General features: G+C 42.3%; 1 protein-coding gene across 1 annotated transcript; it reads left to right on the top strand.

Annotated features, from left to right (window-relative positions):
* The first annotated feature begins 1,943 nt into the window (after positions 1–1,943).
* Positions 1,944–23,161, top strand: LOC124145382 (BPTI/Kunitz domain-containing protein 4-like). The gene is made up of 5 exons (XM_046515133.2): positions 1,944–2,291; positions 5,199–5,357; positions 15,400–15,490; positions 21,337–21,618; positions 22,306–23,161. Exons 1-5 carry the CDS (start codon positions 2,241–2,243, stop codon positions 22,341–22,343), a joined length of 621 nt encoding a protein of 206 aa, XP_046371089.2. The 5' UTR covers positions 1,944–2,240; the 3' UTR covers positions 22,344–23,161.
* Positions 23,162–23,969: the final 808 nt, after the last annotated feature.

Raw genomic sequence — 23,969 nt, 5'->3', positions numbered from 1 at the left:
AAAAGAGAGAGAGAGAGAGAGAGAGAGGGGGGGGGAGAGAGAGGGAGAGGGGGAGAGAGAGAGGGGGAGAGGGAGAGAGTGAGAGAGAGAGGGGAGAGAGAGAGTAGAGAGAGAGGGAGAGAGAGAGAGAGGGAGAGTGAGAGAGAGAGGGGAAGAGGGAGGGAGAGAGAGTGAGAGAGAGAGAGGGAGAGAGAGAGAGAGAGGGAGGGAGAGAGAGAGAGAGAGAGAGAGAGAGAGAGAGAGAGAGAGAGAGAGAGAGAGAGAGAGAGAGAGAGAGAGATATGGGTAAGATCAACAGACAGAACCCATAACAACAGGATGAATCTCTCGTTATTCCTTGTACACAAGCTCAAGGACACAAGATGTTGTTCCACGGTTGAATGACCGATCTCTCATATGACAGCGGTTCACCGCATGCAGACACAATGACATTGATAAACAACTGTAAACACGACTTGACTGACTTCCACCGACGACGTTATCTATCAAACAATCACAGAAAAGTCAACCGTCAACTGACAATCAGCCTGATCGTGTGTATGGCGTCATCCAATTATAGCAGGGGCCCAGAGAGCTCGTGGATAATGAAATCGGTTGTAAGAACATCTTAACCTTGCTCCAAGTCTGTACTGAATGATAAGTCCATGGATGTCACGGACCTATATAACCGTGATGGATGTATAATAATTCTATCTTTATAAGAGGCACGTCTAGATGAGCGGACGTCATCTAAGGATGCCAGTCATTTGTAGGGACAACATCTTTGTATTTATATTATCTAGACATTATGATTTTAACAAATAAGCATTGCTGTAGAGACTTGTGCAATTCTATTTTCATCTGAACGGAAACGTTATCGTCTAAAGTATTCACGGATGGGTTACAACTTTATAAATGGAAGCGTTAGATGTTGATGTTCCCAGTGTAACCTGTACTTAATTTAGTTTCTTTTATCCTCGTTAGATGTTGTCCAAAATATCTTTCGACAAGGTGGAGTGGTTCTTTTTAACATGGGGGACGGGGGCAAGGGTGGCCCAGTTGTCTAAGGTACCGCGATTCGCTGTGCAGAGTTGCGTCCCTTGGGCACACCAGAAACCTATGATTGTTAGTTCGAATCCGTTAGTTCGCCCCGATTATGTTTCTAGGTTTGTCAGCACCATACTCGTGCTCGTGGGTTTCACTGAAGTGGTAAACGTCTGAAACCTGCATCACTTCGGGCTTTCCTCCCACATTAAGCTGACACGCCGTGGTGTAACTGGAATACTGTTAAAAGCGGCGTTAAACCCAACTCGCTCACTCACTCTTTTTAACCTAAACGATAACTGTGCACCCCCTCCAATGCAAGCCTACTGCCTGTCATGGCGATGAAGTATTCTGGAGTTTGAGTAGGGTAGATGAGTATTTTAAGGATCGACCTCAGATGTTTCTGTCAAGATCTATTTAAAAAAAACAATGCAATGTTATATTTTGGAATACTTTTTATCCATAGGAAGGGTAAACGTCCGTGTACAAAAATATGCAGTACTTAATCATGGTGTCAGGAAAAGGTGATTGATGTTTGTTTATGTGAAATATTGGAGCATTTTGCGGATGTTTCTGAGCACTTTGGGAGAAGCGAGCTCGCACAGTTTAGTGAATGAATCGCCTGACTTGGTGTGCTCGCCATCTGTTATGGTGTAAATCCCCAGCTATGAAGGGCATTTCAAACGTGTCTCCAACATTCCTCTGACTTCAGTTTCAATCGCAGAAACCAGGGAGAAGTTGTTTCTATGCTCCAGGTCACGAGATGTGTAAGCGTACCTTAAAATAGTCATAGAGGCCTAGCGTATAACAATGAAGGTTATACGAAAAGGCCACGCCCCTCGTGAGAAACATTACACAGCTAGCCAATCATAGCAAAGCAGCTCGTGACGTCAGAACGATGTTGTGACAAATATGGAAAAAGGGTTGAATTGAAGTCTCCCATCGCCTGAGCGTAAATACTGTCCTGGGTATTTAGCGGGCGGGGGGAGAAGCGGTCCCTGTATACACGTGTTGATGAAGGAATTCCCCGCCACGTCTAGCGCGTAGTCTGGCTGTACTATAAATCACGACATGAGAATGGGGCGGCACACAGCATCAGCTCTCGTCTGCCGTGCAAGTTCGGGTCAACTCACTGTCCCAGTCGTCTTGTCTTAGTCGTGCACAACAGATTGACTCTTGTCATCCACTGACACCCATTCCGTTACTTCAAACTGGATATGAATTACTTACTGGCCAGTTTTCCTATTCACGGACTTGTGTTTTTAATTGTAAGTAGCACTTCTTCAGCTCTTTCTTGCCTAACGTAGTACGCTCTACACACGCCGGGCGAGATTTCATTCATGCTTCCCGTGTCGTGACATAAGCAGGAGCTATATGTGTGCAGTCGGTAGACCTCACGGCTAATGCTTTACATTGATATACTCTTGAACTTTTTCACTTGATATATGAATGTTATAAATTGTTTATGATTCTTTCACTTATCAGTTTTTCAGATTATTTTTTGTCACATCAATTGTCGTTAACGTATAATGTGGGGTTTGCTCTGTCATGTCTAAAAATACATACGAAAGTATTACGACATGAGGAAATACTGTTAGCATGACGCCATGCCATTAAAATCCTTGAAGTATGCGTTATTGCTTCACTGATGCAGTGCACTTGTATATATATGATAATATATGTACAACACCCTACTCAGGAAATAGAAACATCGCATCATTCGATTGTCAATTGTAGAAATTATCGGTCGTTGTCAGGAATTGGCATTTTACGGCATATAACAGGTAATAGATAATAGTTACATTTATCAATAAAACTTTATCGAACTCTTATTAACAGGATGTACAATTGCTGATGAAATATCTCTCAAGGAAATGCGACAGTTAATGTTCTACTTACTTTAACCAAGTTTTAACTTCTTGTCTATCTATAAATGAAAATGGGAAAGCCGAAGCTCGTAAAGAGTTGCCGTTTCCGCATGCCAACCGCTTGAAAGGTCCAATGACTCATTGTACCAGAAATTGCAGATAGTTCCTGGTGCCTAGTCTAACTCGCCTCTATGTGCATCCTGTTCAAGATCCGTTAAAACAACACCTCGTATCTCAGGATAGGGAGAAAGATCGTTATCTCTCATATCGGTGTGTGTGTGTGTTAAAATGTATATCACCTTAAGCCACCGCTACAGTCTTGGCAATGTATAATTGTTTTCTCTCACTGACAATGTGCGATATGCGAAAAAGATATATTTAGCACCCAGACCCCAAATATATCCCCTATGGTGTGTGAGATGTATTCCATTGTTTTCATTGGCTGCGTGTTACATAGCTCATCTAATGAGGCTAGCATGCCGTGGCGTGGTATGCTCTCATGGCCACAGGCTGTCGATGTTGTGGATCGAGGAAACGAACAACAGCCTACAAGGGTATACATAGCCTGGCTTTGTGTGAACACATTGTCAGACTAGCAAGTTTACATTGTACAGACTAAGAACATACTCGGGCGTTAGTATACTGTATATAAAACAGCTGGGATGTAGTCAGAGCTATATATCAGCTGTACTCGATGCTCCGTCTTCCCTGACCAGGAGCCATGGGTGATCAGTCTTCTGTGGAGTCTTATTCAGACTTGTATTGCCCAACTGGAAATTATTGGACGTTACTCTAACACTAACGTTCTATATCGTGAGACCGCCTCCGTGGTCTAGTGGTAGAGCGTCCGCCCGGAAAGCGGAAGGTCGCGGGTTCGATCCCCAGCCGCGTCATACCAAAAGACGTTAAAAGATGGTACTTGTTGTTACCCTGTCTGGCGCTCGGCATTAAGGGGCTAAAACAAGGACTGGTCGGCTCGGAGTCAGTATACTGTGTCTGAGTGGGGTATTCAGGTTAAACAGCGGCATGGTATCTCAGTGGGCTAGCACTATAAATCGGCATCAGTCCGGACTAGTACAAGCAGCCACACACACACGTGCATGCACGTCCGCTATATAAGTGCAATAATCTTGGACGCGACGTTAAACCCAATTTCACCTCACCTCTACATCGTGTAGAATAATCAGTTTCCCATCAGTGTAATTACATGGCGTGGTCTCCTTCTGTAACTAAACATAATTATGATATCAACTTGGCAATTATACAGAATTGGAAAGGTATACATGGGGGCAGAAGCACTGGATACTATCAGTTTAATTTAAAGTGAGCTTGATGGTTGGGTTTAACGCTGCTTTGGCACGGTATATGGACAATAGTTTAGTTGTTATGAAAGTGTGTCAGGTTAATGTTGAAATGATGAAGGCCATAGACGTTGGCCGCGTTGGTGAAACCAGCATGCATTGGTATAGTGTTTAAGGATCAAGGATCATAATCGAATCACAAGGTTCATAATCGGAATACGGGAATTAGATGGCATCATGTGTACCTCAAATATGAGATTAAGACGTTTCAGTCAATAGTTGCCAGTAATACGAAAATTACACATTTCCGACATTTGTTACAAGATGTTGAATTATGGCCAGATGAACAAGTGTGATTCTATACTTTTCCGAATGTTAGGGTTAATAATTAGTTTATCAAGGAATAATAAAAAGTTATGAAACTCAATTCCGATTGACGGTGCAGTGAGCAGTGGAAACATAACGTCATGCCTCGTATGATTGGCATGAAAGTCAATATGTATCTTACGGCGAGTACACTTTTTCACTGGGAAGACAGTCCGCATTGGATATACCAAAGTCGAGTTTAGCGAAGCATTAACGACTTGACCACCCTTGTCCCTTTTCCCCAGTAGTTTAAACATTATTATACAGATCCCGTGTACACTGTCTCATCGAGTTGTCTTTCTACACCCGACGCTGACTGCACACAACTGTGTGATATCGTTATGTCATTTCAACGCATTCTTGCATTTCTTCTGTTTCTATGATCTTGTATTCCCAGTATTGGTTATTTCGATCCCTACTTACATATAGGGGGTATATATTTTTATTTACTGACCAATAACGAGTTCATGTGCTTTCGATATAAACGGACACAAATAAGGCCTGTGTGTTTTTGTATATGAAAAGAAAAAAAAGGCACATGCTATTTCATCTTAGACCAGGGATATTTTTCTAGAAACCGAGTTTGATGTTTACAACAACTGTTGACTGCTTGCGTGTACACTATGCACATTGGTTTCAGCTGTGTGTGTTACCAACATATGCATCCACGTTCTTCTCCGGTAACAGCAAGGAGTTATGGCCGTACTTCAAGATCAAGTGCGGCTTCCGAGATTGCCCTTATGGTTACGAGACTGACGTGGAAGGAAGTCCGATATGCAAGTGCCACGACCCCTGCAAGGTAAGAACTGTCTCAACATGTTCCTCTCTGGACTCCTGGCACTGGGGACCCAGACGTCGCAGCTGTGCGGAGTTGCGTCCCTTAGTTATGCCAGGAATCTAGGGTCACGGTTTCGAATTCCAGATTCGCCCTGATTATGTTCCTAGGTTTGTCATCACGATACCGGTGCTCGCGTGCTTCACCAAAGTGGTAAACGGCTTATTATTGCATCACTTCGGGCTTTCCCCTAAATTAGTCACTCTGTGATATAACTGAAATACTGTTCAAAGCGGCGTTCAACCAACATCACTTCTCACCTTCTCGAACTATCACAAGAGTAACTGTTCCTTGGAAAGTGTCATCGTCCAGCAGTTTGGGGCGCAGGGGAGGTGGCGTTGGTCAACAATTGATCACGCCTCCACTGATACTGTGCTGAACAGAGTGAAGTGCTTTTTTTGATGAAGTGGCAAGTCATTCGTGATGCTGGTTTGGGGGTAATCGGTTATTGGGATACCGTTTTCGTAGATGGTCCAACGTTGAAGGATTTATTCATACCGTCGGGTTCAGGGAAACGTTCATGTCTATTTAAGTTATAGGTAACGGAGTTTGGTGGTGTTGTTGGTAATGTTTAGCATATAAAGGATACAGCAATTATTGGACATATCGTGAGGATTCGTGTACATCTATATATGGTGTCAATCCTGTCATGTTTTTAATGAGGGTCGAGCATTTCAGGCAGGTATGTTCAGATTGCTGTAATTCCATGTCAGTGGCAATTGTGTTTATGCTGAGCAGTCATAATTACTTATCAGTTTTAAACATATATCTGTGATAATCTAGTTGTTTTATTGTCCTTCGTCGACAGAATTGTATACAGTTTACATATATATTCAAGTCAAATTTTGTCTCGTCACGTCACGATATGGCTGCAATATTGCCGATGTGACGTTAAATATTAACTCACTCACTCACTCACTCACTTATCAGTTGCGAGTATATTCAATTACGTCAACGACGACTGTTTCAAAACCTGTCCAATCTGTGATTGTAGACGTTAACCAAAGCTGAATTCCAGTTCTCTAGTTTAAAACCTATTTAATTCTTCAAGAAAGTACACTTTGCTACTTCCAATCCATGTATAACACGAATGTGAAGTACATCAGGTTGTAAGGGGACATGTTTAATCAACATGGAAGAAAACAGTACATATTTTAAATGAAAGCAGCTGCTGTGGAAATCGCTAGGCGTTTAGTATCAAGGAGACGTTTAAGTAGCCTGGAGGTAATGTATAGCCCCAGATGACGCCTACTTGTACCGGTTACATATACGTCATTACATCCACTACTTTGAGCAATGGTAACTCAAGTACGGAACCACTGTTGTGTACGACAGGAGTAGAATGCCAGGATTTACTGTTCAAAGATACTGTTTTGTTATGCGTATAAAGAAGAGGATGTGATTTCAAGTTTTCTAAAGTCACTATCCTGGCGAAATGATCCAACATCACTCACCAAGATTTACAACGTATTCGAGTACATTTCCAATACCACCGCTCATGTAAATCAGTTTAATTCCCTAACGCATTACGACAGAAAACAAAGACCCAACCAAACACTCGCCTTATCACCTGGTTCGGTAAAAGCGTTAATAGAAAAAAGTTTCGGGTCATAAATCTACGGGGGATCTTGCAAATAGGAATGTGTATCACCTTACGTTCACTGTTACAAGTGGCGTTCAAATTCTCTAAGATAAAGTTTCTTAAATGTTGGATATTTTTTTAGGTCATGGGTAGTCAACATGTGCTATTTAGACCCCCGGCCTTGGTATAAATACGGGGATTTGTCAAGGTACTTCCGAACAATATTAAATATTTGATTTACATTCCCTGGATCTCAGCGCGTCAAACCGCCCGAAACACTAGACGACATTGACGAGAGTTATCGCTCCTTGTCACGACTGCCTCTGAGATGACACCCCCGCACGTGCGGAGATAAATGGTGGTCATAAATAATACACTGGAAACAATATGTTGAGTCAATAAACACTAACCTATGTACTTGTTACTGGTTTTGATTATATTAAATGCAGATATTCCTGAGTAATTGGCATGACTACTAGGCTAAAGACAACCCTTTAGTGTTAGTGTCGCTAGGCTAGATACTATCCTGTAGTGATTGTGTCGCTAGAGACCACCGTTTAGTGTTAGTGTCGCTAGGCTAGATACTGTCCTGCAGTGTTAGTGTAGCTAGGCTAGAGACCACCGTTTAGTGTTAGTGTCGCTAGACTAGATACAAGCATGTAGTGTTAGTGTCGCTCTGCTAGATATTATCCTGTAATGTTAATGTGATTAGGCTAGAGATTACCTTTTGGTGTTAGTGGCGCTAGGCTAGAGACTAGTCTGTAATGTAAGTGGTTTAAGGCTAGAAACTGTCCTGTTTTTATCAGTGGTTTTAGGCTAGAGGTTACCCTTTAGTGTTAGTGGCGCTGGCTAGAGACTAGCTTGTAATGTAAGTGGTTTTAGGTTAGATACTACTTTGTAGTGACAGTTTCAAGGCTGGATACTACCATGTAGTGTTCGTATTTCTTTGCTCGGTGGTACTAAGTTGTACAGTGTTAGTATTGCCAGGCTAGAGGCAATCCTTTGATTCTGGCTATACTCAATCCTGTTGTCAGTGTTTCCAGGCCAAAGGTTATCCTGTGTTGCTGGGCTAGACTAGTGTAAAACCTGAGGCAAAATATCCCCCCCCCACCATTAAAAATCCCACCCCCCCCCAAAGAAACAACCTCCCAGCCCTCCCGAATAACAAGTTGTCGATTCCCTGGAACTGTAAGATTACCATGCAGACTGGTCATGTCAGAATACTTCCATCCTTAACTGCTCATCACTGGGTGGAACGTTTTGCTTCGTTTGAATGAACCTAGTGTTAATCAATAACTGCTGCCAGTAGGCCAGTATCGTGACACAGTCGTTACAGATTATGCAAGTTCGTTAGTGGGACGAAGAACGGATCAGAAACATGTGTTCAGAAACGAAGGTCGAAACACTCACCGTGCTTCCAAACGTCGTGCCGCTGGCCGTGAAAGCATGGGATGATTACAAAATGAAAACATACATTTGGAACATGCACTGGGGAACCTTGCCCACTGGGCCAATGCAGAAAATGATCTATTTCAGTGAAGGTTGCGTGGGACATTTAACTCGAGGCAGTTGGTCTACTGGGAACAATACCAGCTCAACAAATAGCATTATAGTGGCTGAGTCTGGGAATTAGACCTCGGTGGCATGTAGTGTTACGCCACAATTGACAACGCATGACCCCGGTCTTGTTTATGATGAATATTGTCGACACTGGAATGACAAGGTAACAACTTGTCAACAAAAGGTTTTTCTTATCCGTGAATATCTGTCACTGCTTTGCGATAAGGCGATAACGGCACTCCGTTGATTACCTTTCCTATAGACGCCTGCACCTACCCGCCAGTCCTGGCGTCGGAACGTGACCCGTGCATCGATGGGCAAGACGATATGGGGATGACAGCCTGCCATGACCTGGCGATAGGGGGTGTCAAGGGTAGGAATATCAGGTCTGGATGGCTTGACGGGAGGTTCCCATGAGTTTATGAGTGTGTATGAAAGGTAAAGTGTGAAAATGGTCTGGGTGTTGACAGCAGGAAAGAGCTGTGGTATAATATAAAGATGACCTAGATCATGTTCAGAAAGTGAGGGGGCGGTCGGGTAGCCTAGTGGTTAAAGCGTTCGCTCGTCACGTCGAAGACCCGGGTTCGATTCCCGACATGGGTACAATGTGTGAAGCCCATTTCTGGTGTCCCCCCGCCGTGATATTGGTGGACTATTGCTAAAAGCGGCGTAAAACCAAACTCACAAAGGCTGTAAGTATTGTTTAGGCTGTGAGTGTAGCCATTTATGGGCATTAAATTACTTCAGTTTTGCTGGTGGAATGCGTCAGTGAACCAAGGGAACGAGTAGAGATATAGACACACACCCTTGTCCTCGCCACGAAAATGAGTGAATGAGTATGGTTTTACGCCGACTTTAGCAATGTTCCGACAATATCAAGGCGGGTGACACCAGGAATGGACTTCACAAATTACACATGTAGTGAATCGAACCCGGGCCTTTGGTGGGACGGGCGGGCGGCTTAACCCCTAGGCTATATCACCGCCTCCCGGGGCAATGAGGGAGGCAACTAAGATGTGTACCAGCGATCCATTCTGAACAGTTCGACTTCCATGGACTCCGTACTTGTGCTTCGTACTGTGGGTTGATGCATCAGTCACACGAAAACGCCACACGCAGATGCGAATATAGGATTAGGTATAGTGAAACCCTGCTAGTTCGAATCCCGTTATTACGACAACCGGTTTAGCGGTGTTTTGCTGTATACGTATCTGAGACGTAAAACAATACATAAACCCCACCAAAAGAGACAATACTTGCAACAGATTATATACAAAACTGTATTGAATTTGACCGCCGAGAGCTGTTTTTAACTTTCTCCGCAGTAGCGGAGGTGTATGTCTTGCACTGCAGGGAGCCTGTTCAAGGTTGTAGCTGGTGTTTCTGGCTGATGCGCAAATGTGCAATACATAGCACATGTAATTCCACTTGTATATCATCTTGTAAACTGACATTTCTGCAGTTCAGAAAACAGTCAATGCGAAACTAGTTTCAACTGGCGTCCAGTAACCGTGGTTTGTTTATTTACCAGTATCATGGTAACTCGCCCCAAATAGACACGTTTCATGATGGCAGCCAGCCTAGAATGAGACCTCTGGGACGCTGCCAGATCTTCTTATAGACCGCTTGTGAACCTGGCAGCAGGGGGGGGGGGGGGGGGGGGGGGGGGAGGTAGATTATCCTGAGTATGGTAGTCGTTACGTACTCTCATTCAGCGTAAGTACACACAGGCATGGGTGATGAACGATCTTCGGTGCCCAGGACGCTCTGCATAAAACAACAATTTATCGGTCGAGGCACTTGATATAGTACATAGGTTTATGTGGCGTAGTAGTCTGTCTGAGTAAAACTGATATGCTACATAGGTTTATCGGGCTTAGTACTCTCTGTCTGAGTAAAACTTGATATGCTACATATGTTTATTAAGCAAAGTACTCTGAGTAAAACTTGATATGGTACATAGGTTTATCGGGCGTAGTACTCTCTGTCTGAGTAAAACTTGATATGGTACATAGGTTTATCGGGCGTAGTACTCTCTTTCTGAGTAAAACTTGATATGGTACATAGGTTTTCAGTGAGGTTACGTAGTGTTGAATTAATATGAAACTCGAGTCCCTCGATCTCAGTGTTGAACATGAAACAAATGTCCCTCAATAGCAGTGTTGAATATGACACATCTGTCCCTCGTGATTTCATCACTCATAGTTTTGAAAATGAGACATGGTTTCATCGGATGTAGTGATGAATGTGAGACATGGTTTCATCATAGTGTTGAATATGAGACATGGTTTCACCGTTTGTAGTGATGAATATGAGACATGGTTTCGCCGGTTGTAGTGATGAATATGAGACATATCCTTGTTCGCAGTGTTTCGAATTTAACTTGTCATTTATACTCCTTCATCGGTTCTCACTAAATAACCCACGAGGGTTCTCCATACATTCCTGTAATCTTATCAAAAACTCTATATGAGTTTGCAATAAACTATACACAAAAGTATCATTATTCTGCTTTTCTGACTAATAACCGCTGCTGACACAGGTTACGTAGTGTACGCTAATACTAAGCAACTAATATTATTCAACCACTTTGTGCAAAACCATAAAATACGCTTCTGGCACACACATTTTATCTGAAACTTAAATTTCCGATTTATTTCAAGGGTTTGTTCCATTTCAGTCTGTTAATAGTAATCGTCAAGTTGTTCTTAAGATAACATTGTTGAAAACAAAATCGCTTTTACTGCGGAGAGGAAATTGCGATAGTTATCCGATACATTAAAACATAAGCCACAAGATAGTGTCTATTTATGTTAGATAATTACACTAGGCTAACTTTGTACACGCATTTCTGCTCGCATGTTACGAACGCACTGCTTTGTACCAGCCAGGATCAGACAGCAAACTTCTGGTTTCATCATCGTGTATGTTGTTATTGTCTGCAGCCGTGGTCTAGCCTCCAAAGACCATCCTGGACAATCCAGGGTATTATTTCCTTTCCATTACGATAAATACCCTGGACCCAATCGATACCACAGGTTCGTATCGAAAGTGACATCAATATCTCCATCCCCCTCCTCTCACTAACGCAGCACATACGTTTCTTACGCTCATGGGTTCTTTCACTGGACGACTAGCCTAGTGGTCAAAGCGTCCGCTTGTCACGCCAAAAAACAACTCTCGATTTCCCACATGGGTACACTGTGTGAAGCCTATTTCTGGAATGATATTGCTGGAATATTGCTAAAAGCGGCGTTAAACCATACTCACTCACTCACCTGAGCGTGACGGACCACTACTCTTACAACTGGGTTTCATATTGTTGATTTATCTTCTCTAATTCCAGCAGGTCTGTGAGTTTGCGCCATTTTTGCAATATTCCATAGCACGACGGGAATACCAAGTCTGCGTCTTTAGAAATTCTATCCATGCGGGGAATCAAACAAGGGTGCAATGCCAGACGAGCGAACACGATAACCACTGGGCTACTCCAGCTTCCCAAAGACCTGCCCGATGAACCAATGATCGAACGATTGAAGCCAAATGCAATGTTGTGTTCGACGTATGTTTCTAAGAGACATTCTCTGGTTACGATAATATCATCAGTTTCTGATGTTCTGATGTCTTCTGGTCTGTAACACTCTGATCATAGAATGAAGAGAAGTAAGCATTTTTAACCTCGCAATCTGTCCGTGGTAGATGTTATTGTATGAAAGACAAGGAATCCGCAGTTGGGTAAATGATGTAAAGTCGTTATTAAAAGAATGCGGCTATGGGTATGTTTGGCACAATCAATAAGTTCCCAACAATCCAGAATCGATTTTAGTATCTATACGCCAAAGACTTAAGGATATCAGTTTACAAGGATATCAACTCACAAATGGTCATCTCATGCTTTAAGTACAGAAAATTGCACTTATTACAAGCTTTTTAAAAGAAATATTTCCCCAGAATACTATTTGTTTGATATCAATATTGACATAATCAGAATAACCTCAGCACAATTTAGAAGCAGCTCTCATAGACTTAGGACCGAAGTAGGCAGACATAGAAACATGTGAGCAATGTGATTTAAATGATTGAAGATGAATTTCAGTTTCTGTTAGTCTGTCCAAAATATTAAGAAGAAAATATATAGAACCGCCTTTTTATGTACATCCCACTCAACAAAACTTTATATCGTTCATGTCAACAACTGATAAAAAATACCCTTAAAAACTATCAATGTTCATTTATCAGGCTATGTTAATTAGAATATGACCTGTTAAGCATATCTTCAACCACTCCCGAAAACAGAATTGTACTATGGGCCCGTGGCCTTTCAGTATGGAATAAAACTTATTCTTTCCAGTCCGTTTTCAGTGTACATAAAGTGTTAATGACCATACATAAGGACATGTGGACCCGATATCTAGATCGACCTTAGAATGAGTTTCAGGCGCAAGCGTGTGCTTCTTTCGACGCCCAATAAATGCCATGCGGGCGTCGAGAGGCTATCAAAACGTTGCACATGTTCCTGCAACTGAGAGCAATGGTGTATGGAAGTAGGCGATGACCTGCACTTTCATGTGACTAATTTGAGTCTTGATGTCAAGTCAGCATCCTGTTCGTTAACGACTAACGGGGAATATGAGATTGCTTCCTGTGGAAAGACGCAAACAGAGCAGTCTTCAGCAGATACCGACACCGGCGATGTGATCTATCTCCTTCGTTCATCGTCAAACTCGCATCCGGATACCTCATTATAGTCTCCAGAGTTAACCTGGAATATGGATGGGAAATATCCGAATGAGAAGCAAAGTTCATTCATAGATGTATGAATCATTGTCTCTATTAATGCTGTTACTGTATAAAGGGTATTTGTATCATGTTATGGTGGGTCTCTGAAATGATGAGTAGAAGGTTCATTCAGGGATCGACACGGCCGATACTCAGTTAGTCCGAGATCAGTTAAAATCTTTCTTCCAAAGTCTAGTTATAAGACATAAGCATCTGGTTCCTCTTGCACAAAGCGATCTTAGCGCTACAACTATCGTAAGTCTATGTAAGAATATGGGAGTTAAGATTGTCGTAGCGCTAGTCGCTTTGTGCAAGAGGACCCAGGTCCGAAATGAGCTGCCGACTAGTTGGATTTGACCAGTGGTGTTTACCCCTGTCATTAATAATAGTGAGTGCAAATCTGCACAGTAGTGCGTTGATGTCAGAAAGATAGGTGACATGTCCATAGACAGGATTATGTAATTAATTATCTGGAAGATCGGAAGTAACTTCCGCGAGATACGAGGCCAATGTGCAGCCACCGTGCATCTGGGACATGACTATCGTTACTGCGTATTTCAAACATTCCACAAATAACCTCTACACCTGTTTACGGTAGAACCTGTCCCCTTCGGCAGTCGTGCCACCTCCCAACATTCCTTCCTCCAACTTTACAGTTGTCATTTGCTTGTGGGTAACTGCACATCAAACGGACACTTTGCCCCACAAACTCTCTCCCTCGCCCAACATTTCCAACCTTTCCGAACTGGTCGGCGGTTTGTGAAGATCTGGATTACCTGAACACCTTTCAACAATAACAGATCCCGGGGGTTGGAAGATCTTATCCTTCCTTCGTATCACGAACTTCCCATTGGCTTCAAAGACAGCTGTGTTATCAGTGATATTGTACAATATACATAGCCGATAGTGGATCATATACATACCATGCCATAAGCTCGAATTTATCAAAGATAAATTAACGTTCGAGATATTTCTTAAATACATATCAGTCTGGTCTGTGTATTGAATATTGTACAAACGGTAGTCGGTTGCTACACTTGACATATGAACATGTGGTCTGACATCAGCCGATCAGTGTATTACTAAAGTTTCAATATCAACAAGCACAGATACAATTTGAATGATTTTTAGTACCTTTATTTTTTATGATAGTGATGGGACGGTGTTTTCATTCCATGCTGACTCATTGTATTTAAGGGGGACAAGGTGGCCCAGTCGTCTAAGGCACCGCATTTCACTTTGCAGAGTTGCGTCCCCTGGGCATGCCAGAAACCTACGATCGAGTGTTCGAATCCCGTTTCGCCCCGATTTTGTTTCTTTGTTTGTCAGCACCATACCCTTGCTCATTTGTTTCACCAAAGTGGTAAGCGTCTGAGACCTGCAACACTTCGGGCTCTCCTCCCACATTAAGCTGACACCTCGTGAGATAACTGCAATACTGTTCAAAGCGGCACAAAACCCACCTTCCCGAGGCAAGGGAGTTAACTGACTATAAAAGTCCAGTTTTCACACTTGCCGAACTAGGCTGGAATTATGGAGTTATGTTTTGCCTGGACCAACGAGTCTATGAATAGTCCAGTCAAAATCTCGTAACGAAATCGACATCCGGTTCGTAAACAGCATGGCGACTGCTGGTGGCGCTTCCATCGAGCCCAGAATTGCGCGCCAAGTTCTGCAAGGGTGGAAACCGGACTTTTAAAGTTAGTTAACTCCCTTGCCTCGGGAAGATGCGCCAACTCACTCACTCCTGGTCTTTTATGACTTTCACAAAGGTTCAATGATAAAGGAGTAGAAGGTCGAAGTATGCAAGTGCTACATAATAATGTAGGTATTTAATTACAACACTTGGAATAGATTTCCAAGCAAGGGGAGCAAACATTTTCTTATTTTCAGGGAAATGAATTTGATGAGGAGGTCTGTTATAGGTGATGGGTCTTTATTCCTTAACAAAATCTTGTATCGCCTCCCCCATTCTAACCTCTTGCCTCTGGAGCAACGCGGTTCAAACATACATCTTTAATGCTGATTTTAGGCTTTTGAATGACAATATGTGTAATGAGAGTGACATATTTTCTTCTATTCCAGTATGTTTACTGTATGAAAGGAACGAAGTGCGTCATCCACGTGCCGAAGACATGTAACTGGCAAACATGCAGACCAAAGGCAGGTTGCAAGGGTGAGTTGAAACAATGTGCTAAATTAACTACGTACATGCTCTGTATCAACGTATATGATTTACTAAGGGAACTCGTTGGTCATGTTTGGTACAAACTATATAGGTTAATGTTTGTACACATCTGTATTATATTTTTAAGGGCTTTAAGTAGACTAACATTTTGTCCCAGAAATATAGTTATCTTGTTTAAAAATATATTATGATGTGACAAAAAGTAAAAATCCAAATGAGCCCAGAAAAATGATCTAGAGTTGTCAAATCATTCTAGATTTGAGTTGGATTCCATGTTAATGTATTATCTAGGGTATGGGAGACAGAATAGGTCTTTCAGCTACAGATCTGGTACTAATGCTTGAGCACGCTTCGGGAAAGCGATATTAATGTAATAAAGAATATAACAAGTAGTCGACATTCACACCGTCTTGCCAAATATGTTTGTCTCATCGATTGAATAAGAACATTTTGAAATCTTCATCGTGTGTGAGTGAAGTGGGTTTAACATCGTTCATAAAAGTATCTCAGTTAAATCGCAGCGTGTTAAGTTCATGAGGGAGGGACCCCGAAGTGATGCAGGTTTTTGTGAAACCCACGAACACTGATATGGTGCTGAAACCTAGAAACATAATCAGGACAAACCGGGATTCGGGCCCACGTCTTCATCACCAGATCAAAGACACTTAAACTTGGAATTTGTATGACATTATGGATGTTCTATTTATTATATACCCTGTTTAATCGATATTCAACGGAATATTGATCAGGTTATTTACTTCTTCCAACCTATCTGGGGGCACGGGTGGCCAAGTAGTCTAAGGCGCCGCGATATTCTGTGCAGAGTTGCGTCCCTTGGGCACGCCAGAAACCTATGATTGTTGGTTCGAGTCCCGGTTCGCCCCGATTATGTTTCTAGGTTTGTCAGCACCATACCCGTGCTCGTGGGTTTCACCTAAGTGGTAAACGTCTGAGACCTGCATCACTTCGGGCTTTCCTCCCACATTAAGCTGACACGCCGTGATTTAACTGGAATACTGTTAAAAGCGGTGTTAAACCCAACTCACTCACTCACTCACCCACTCTTTTTAACCTAAACCCCCTGTGCACCCCCTCCAATGCAAGCCTACTGCCTGTCATGGCGATGAAGTATTCTGGAGTTTGAATAGGGTAGATGAGTATTTTAAGGATTGGCCTCAGATGTTTCTGTCAAGATCTATTCTAAAAAAACAATGCAGTGTTATATTAAGCTGACACGCCGTGATTTAACTGGAATACTGTTAAAAGCGGCGTTAAACCCAACTCACTCCAACCTAACTGCATGCTGCTCATAGCAACACATGACGTCACTCGTCTTGTGATGACGTTCGGTATGTTAAAAACATTTCATTGTTAGAGTATCATCACATTAGAACGAATATATATTCCCTTAGCAGTGATAGGGAGTTTAATGCTTGAAGGAGTATGTTGCCAAGTTTACAATGAAACGTATCGTATTCTAGGAGAACTAATTGAAGGCTTGTTGTATTGTCTGCATTGGTATTTGTGACGTCATGAGCATTTAACATCAAGCGGGTAGTCAGTGGGACACGTATACAGAAATGCGTGTTAAAACGACAATGGCGTGTAATGACGTGAAAGAGAGAAAAACATACCCAAGCAATATCACTGCGGGCGACATCAGAAATGGACTTCACACATTGGGGAATCGAACCCGGGCCTTCGGCTTCAAGAGCGAACGCCTCTACCCCTCGGCTACCCCACCACATAACAGTTCAGAACATAAATAAATGTTATATAAGCCTAAACAACAAGCTGCACTGTAAACAAAGCGAAATATCTCAAATGATATGAGCCTATTTACTAACTTTCCGAAATGTTATTAGAAATAAGTTATAATTAATGAATATACCGTAATGTGATCAATACACGAAGACATGTAATCGGTGCAAGACGCCCAGTGGCGAGAACAATCTGACTGATAAGATAACGTGTACGAATGTGACTATCTTGCTGATACCAGGACCATGTTAGACATGCTCTTGTCTCCTACTACACACACCCTCCTCACAGTCTCGTCATGATGAGGGATATGAATAGACCGTAGATTAAATGCATGTGAGTGAAATAGCTGGATGCTATCTAGCTAGAGATAAACATGCAATTATAACATTCCTCAGGATAATCGCAGTGATATGTGACGTAGCTGGAGGCTTCATCCACTTGAGAGTGACTGGCTAGCACTTGAAACTGTCAGAACACTAGACGTGCTTCACTCTGGGTCAGTAACCGTATATGTGCACTCAAGTCCAACGAACCGTAGCCTATATAAGTCACGGCGAACCATGGACATAAAGAAGTCACGGCGAAAAATGGACATGTATAAGTCACGATGAACCTTGGACATATAGATGTCACGACGAACCATAGCCTATATAAGTCAGGGCGAACCATGGACATATAGAAGTCACGGCAAACCATGGACATATAGAAGTCACGACGAAACATGGACATATAGAGGTCACGGCAAACCATAGCCTACATAAGTCATGGCGAACCATGGACATATAGAAGTCGCGACGAACCATGGATATAGAGAAGTCACGGCAAACCATAGTCTACATAAGTCAACGCGAACCATGGACATATAGAAGTCACGGCAGACCATAGCCTACATAAGTCACGGCGAACCATGGACAGATAGAAGACACGGCAAACCATAGCCTACATAAGTCACGGCGAACCATGGACATATAGAAGTCACGGCAAACCATAGCCTACATAAGTCACGGCGAACCATGGACATATAGAAGTCACGGCAAACCATAGCCTACATAAGTCACGACGAACCATGGACAGATAGAAGTCACGGCAAACCATAGCCTACATAAGTCACGGCGAACCATGGACATATAGAAGTCACGGCAAACCATAGCCTACATAAGTCACGGCGAACCATGGACATATAGAAGACACGGCGAACCATGAACATATAGAAGTCACGGCGAACAATGAACATATAGAAGTTTCGACGAACCATAGCCGACATAATTCACTGTGAAGTTTAGACATAAATTTGTCATGGCGAATCATAAACATATATTTTTGTGAAGGCGAACCATGGACATATATTTGTCACGGCGAATCGTAAACGTACATAAGTCACGGCGAACCATAAACATATGATTATCGCAGCAACATATTTATGTCACGGACAATCATGGAATGCGAACCGTATGCATATTTTATTGATGGATACCGTAAATATCAGTTGAAGACAAATATTGTATGATCGAGAGGCAGATATTGAAAGAAGAGCAGTCAACAGTTAATTTTCCACACTATAGGGGGTGGCATAGTCAAGTGGTTAACGTGTTTGTTCGCCCAAGCAAATGAGGCGTTTCTATAAGGTAAACTCACTCACACGTCTATTGGTATCAGGTTTTATTTGTTTTATATTAGAACAGCATTGTTTAGATTATGTTTGTATTTCGACATTTATAATCATGGTTGTTAAAATCGAGAGCCTGGAATTAGCTGATGCTTACATCATAACATAAAGATGATTGTGATGATGTGTCATTTGTAGCAGACCAGGAATTAAATTAGGCATATCTAAGTGTCTCGATAAGTGGTTATATTAGATGATTTTGTAAATGTTTGAGGTCAACCAAGTTCAGTCAGTACATTACCTTTGTGGATATATTTGACAGTATGACATTGGTAATACATAACATGAATTGAAACGTTTCTGAACATCATGTTAAAGCTGATTGATTTCACGATCTCGAATAAAACAGCCAGCTGCCTTGGCGTTATGCCCATCAAACAAAGTTTCCATGTTTATATGTTTATTGAAGTACATGTAACATTCTTAAATTATATTCTAGAATTTAACAAACTCATTGTCCATACTAAAAATACCCCTCAAACACCCGCCTGTACGCTGTGATCCCGTACGTCACCCAAAGACACCATAGTGTATAGAACCATTTTCACCTAAAGTATTTCAGGTTAAAATATTTAAGTAGTGAGGAGATCTATCTATTGTCCAGAGTAATAAAACCGCAGCTTATCACCCCCACGAGGACTGGTAGGCGCGGGCGGTTAATGTAAGTACTGGGGAATGCACTTGATATATATTTGGACCCACAGCCCACGCATATTTCACACATAGACAAAATACACATCCTTGTGATTGCCATGTGTAAAGAGCAGTTCCAGTATCTACTCGACAAACCGCCGAACGTATTGTGCCACGTTTACACAAAAGCGATAGGGAGTAGAATATCGCCTTGCTTCAGACCAAGTGAGGGTCGCCGAGTGCAGTTGGAATGCAAATTGTGATTTACGTAATAACAGCTGATCATATTTATATACGTGATGACAAGGACGCTTTCTAAAGATATGGTTTTTGAATCCTTGTGTCATTTACGTTGAATTTACATTCTTTAAATTCTTTACGGACAATGTTGATTCGCAAGGAGTATCGTTAATTTCGTTAGCCATGTTTTATGGAGCCCCCTGTCACCTGAATCTCCGGCTACTGTCAAAACTAGGATGCGACCGGGACGTACAAGTATATACGAGCCGTGTGTTTTGGTGCACGATAATTCCTACAACTCATCCACGCTGTGTGAATGATAAGTTGGCGTTAGGTCGGTGCATGGCGCTCTGGGGGTAAGGGCGGTGGTGTTGAGAGTAATCTGTTGGCACGTGGCCCGAGCCCTAGGGGTCAGCCCGTGACCCGGGGGTATAGATAGTGACATACAAGGCGATTAAGATGATATACGGGGACGAAGGAGGGTAGAGAGGACATTTGTTTGATTTCTCCGAGGAAGACTACTCACTTAATGCTTCAGTCTATTTGATATTAAGTTGTTTATACACTAGTCATATATGCATAAACCGTCGCGTGTCAACACTATGTTGGTTGCTTCGAGATGGATTAATGCTATAACTCTCCCTGAACATACGCTATTGGTATTATGTCCATAGCTGACTGTTTTGACGAGGCTAGTTTATAGTATAAAGTATGTGTGCAATGTCGAGTCACAATTTATCCTGACCGACTAATCAAGTGAACTCAATTTCGAGACCAGGAAGTTAAAATGTAAGTAGGATTAATATACAGTTATCACACGACCTGCGGAACCTAGAACAGCGCGGAACAGTCTTGATCGTGCTTCGCACCACCAGTCGTTCCTGCCATCCAATCACTGGTGGTGTAAAGCTCGATTCAGTCCGTCGCGTTACAGTAACATACTTAAACAAGTCACCTTACCTAATATATAGTCCATACTCAGAAATACGAGGCACCTGGTATCATCTTTAAACGCGCAGTGCATGCAGATGTAGCGGGGTTGTTTTCAATGTATAAGGCTGTCTATCGAATATTACACTGTAGTGGAACTAGGCTCAATTCAATTTGAAGGGAGGCGGTGGTACATGGTGTAGCCTAGAGGATAAAACGTTCGGTAAACACGCCGAAGGCCTGAGTTCGATTCTCCATATGGGTACAATGTGTAAAGCCCATTTCTGGTCTCCCCGCGGTGATATTGCTTGAATATTGTTAAAAGCGAAGTAAAACCCAAGTCACACTCACATTCCAGAAAAAGATAGATGAACACTTAAAATTGACAGTTTTTTATATACTGTACAGACTGACACAACTCGACTGCGCAATAAGTTTAAGATAAAACGTTCGAGATGATTCTATCTTGTTCGAGATGAAGATGTCTGTCATAAATAATCACATCATTGGCCCCAGTCCAAACATATTCACTTTTTAAATACAAAGGTTCGCGTGACTTAATTATTCAATATTAAATGACCATGCATTCATCTCGTTTCAGATGTTGGCGGAAAGGGCCGTACGAAGATCACCTTGTATACAACGCCATTGTCGGATGATGCCACGGCCTCGACCCACCCCTCCACCCCCAATTCCCTGTGTCTCCTACCCCTCACGGAAGAGGCCAAGGACTGTAAGAAGATGAGGAAGAGATGGTACTTTGATCCAGAGACTGGAAAATGCCGAAAATTCCGAGGTTGCAAAACGGGAGGAAATAACTTCGGCCGGAAGAAGAGGTGCAAGAGGAAGTGCATACGGAAACGGAGGTCACCCAAACGGAGAGGTAAAGATTCATTGTGGTTACTATGTACTATTGTACTATGTACTATTTGATAACCCTTATTACACAGGACAATGTGTCTGTTTCACATGTGGAATGACTTACAATGGCAAGACCTTGGTAGAAGAGGGGAACCAGACCGTGAACATAGTTGAAGGATTAGTTCGTTTACGCAAGTCTGACGAACATTCAATGTCATATATGTACTGTTCGACCCGTGAAGATCCGGGTAAGAACAGGTCTTTAGCAACCAATGCTTGCCGTAAAGGGCGACTTTGCTTGTCGTAAGAGGCGACTAACGGGATCGGGTGGTCAGGCTCACTGACTTGGTTGATGCATGTCATCGTATCCCAATTGCGTGGACCGCCGTCATATAGCTGGAATATTGCTGGGTGCAACAAACAAACGAAATAATACAATCAGTAAACGCACCTGTCGAAATGTAATTCCTGCTAGAGGACCTCAGTTGCATATTTCTCGGATCGGTCTATAGGATTGGTTTATCGGATCGATAACACTAGCCATTATATGATAAATTATGTTATCACAGCGTCATTTTTATGGTGAACTGAATACATGCGCTGATGCGTTGGGAGTATGCTTCAACAGCGAACGGAAAAGTAAATGTGGGTCAAATCTTTCAAAATAGTATATCATAAGAGATCATCTGATGTGTCTTATCATTTTCAGGAAGAGGTAAGAACGCAAGAAGGAGAGCAAAGGAATGAAGAGCGAGGGAAGATCGTCTGATCCGAAAATATGGCACAATCACCATCAGATGTTTAAATACGATATCCTGTCTCTACCGGAAGTAGTATTCCTCACCCTATCGTCTACATCCGGGCGCCAAGGAACAGAACGCTGCGTCCGCACATGCGTACAAGGTCCCTTGGGCAGGACTTGTTCGGCTGTGATAGGCTCTCTCGCTCCCAGCATCAGGCCATAGGGCAACGAGCGGTCTCAGTTTGCGGCCTCTGAGGACTTAAAAAACAGCGCTAGGGTATTCATCGCCTCTTTACTTTCTAGAAATCCTTCCTTACTTTGTATTCTGTTTTAAGGATATGTTTCGTCGGTCAGTGCCACACCTACTGTTATTGCAAGAGGTAGTAAGAAGACGGATTCCCTTTGACAAAGCGCTGTGGGCGTTGCTTGATGTACGACGTCACACATGACGATGATGTCACCAGTAGGGCTGTCCTCCCCGTGTTTTGAGGCTGCCAAAGAGGTGTCTATTGATGTTGAAATCCACAGGCCAGCTATGTTTGGCTCTCACGTTGTACGTCCCTTGGATTTTTTGTTGACGGGTGCTTTACGTACGACAGAAACAGATTGTAATTGTTGAACATTGTCTTCTAAGAATACTCCCGTGTTGAGTCTCTCAACGATGTAAATATGTATAGGCAGTTTGTGTAAAAGTCTTAAAGATGACTGCACATATTGATCATTGTTGTTGGAATTATTATATACCAGATGCAAGGTTTATTTATATTTATTTGAATTTTATTTTTGTACACTTAAGTATCAAAATACATGCTTCACTCTAGCATATGTTTGTGTTCGTTCTTTGTCATCGTTGTGCCGGCGACTCGCATACCAATGTGTGTGCTTTTAAGGATAGATGGGAGGGGACGGTCTGGATGTTACGGTGCTAGCTCATCGCACAGGAAGTCCGGGTTTGAAATTCATGACACTTTCTATTCATGTAGTCCATTGCTTTGAATTCACTGCAATAATATTGCTGCAAATGGAGTAAATCTATCCTTTCTCGTTTCGTAATTCGATAAGTTGGCTTGGCATTCCATCAGCATGTCGTCAGATCCGACAAACCTCGGATGCCACAGGGAGATATATGTCCGTGCTCTTCTACCCTCACTTCGAAATCGAAAAAAGACAAAATACACTTGGATTTAGCGGGGTATTTGTTTTCTGTAATATACTCTGCGGTAATACCAATATAAACCAAAGACATGTAACTTTTAACGAACCCTGAAATTTAGGTTTACGCTGAAGTGAACGATCTGCCAAAGTGGATAGTTTTAACAAAATCACATATGCCGGTTTTGAAACGCCTATTACATCACATGTATTTCTTATTCAGCTGTGATACATCCCTGAATTCACCATAATTTTTGGATTCAAATAACATTATTTATGCCACTAATCCAAATTGTCAAAGGCGAAAGCAAGGGAAATAAATAGTGGTGAAAACGACTTGTACAATGTACAAAGCGAAATTCAGATTTTAGCATCTATTTTCACTATTTTGAGAACCCCATTCGTTTATTCGCTGCATACACTGGCACAAGTATTGAAAATATGCATGGGAAGATTATCGTAGAAAGAGTTAGGGAGTT

The sequence above is a fragment of the Haliotis rufescens genome, unplaced genomic scaffold (assembly GCF_023055435.1).
Source record: "Haliotis rufescens isolate VD_foot unplaced genomic scaffold, xgHalRufe1.0.p SCAF_3, whole genome shotgun sequence".
Classification (NCBI taxonomy): Eukaryota; Metazoa; Mollusca; class Gastropoda; order Lepetellida; family Haliotidae; genus Haliotis; species Haliotis rufescens.
Note: the sequence above shows the minus strand (reverse complement) of the source record. Positions and strands in the feature narration are given on the sequence as shown.

Bases quoted from the DNA above. Each gene is read 5' to 3' on its own strand.
- LOC124145382 (XM_046515133.2), top strand. From the start codon at position 2,241: ATGAATTACTTACTGGCCAGTTTTCCTATTCACGGACTTGTGTTTTTA. The intron at 2,292-5,198 runs GTAAGTAGCACT...CATTGGTTTCAG, and splicing joins ACGGACTTGTGTTTTTAATT to CTGTGTGTGTTACCAACATA. The intron at 5,358-15,399 runs GTAAGAACTGTC...CTTCTATTCCAG, and splicing joins AGTGCCACGACCCCTGCAAG to TATGTTTACTGTATGAAAGG.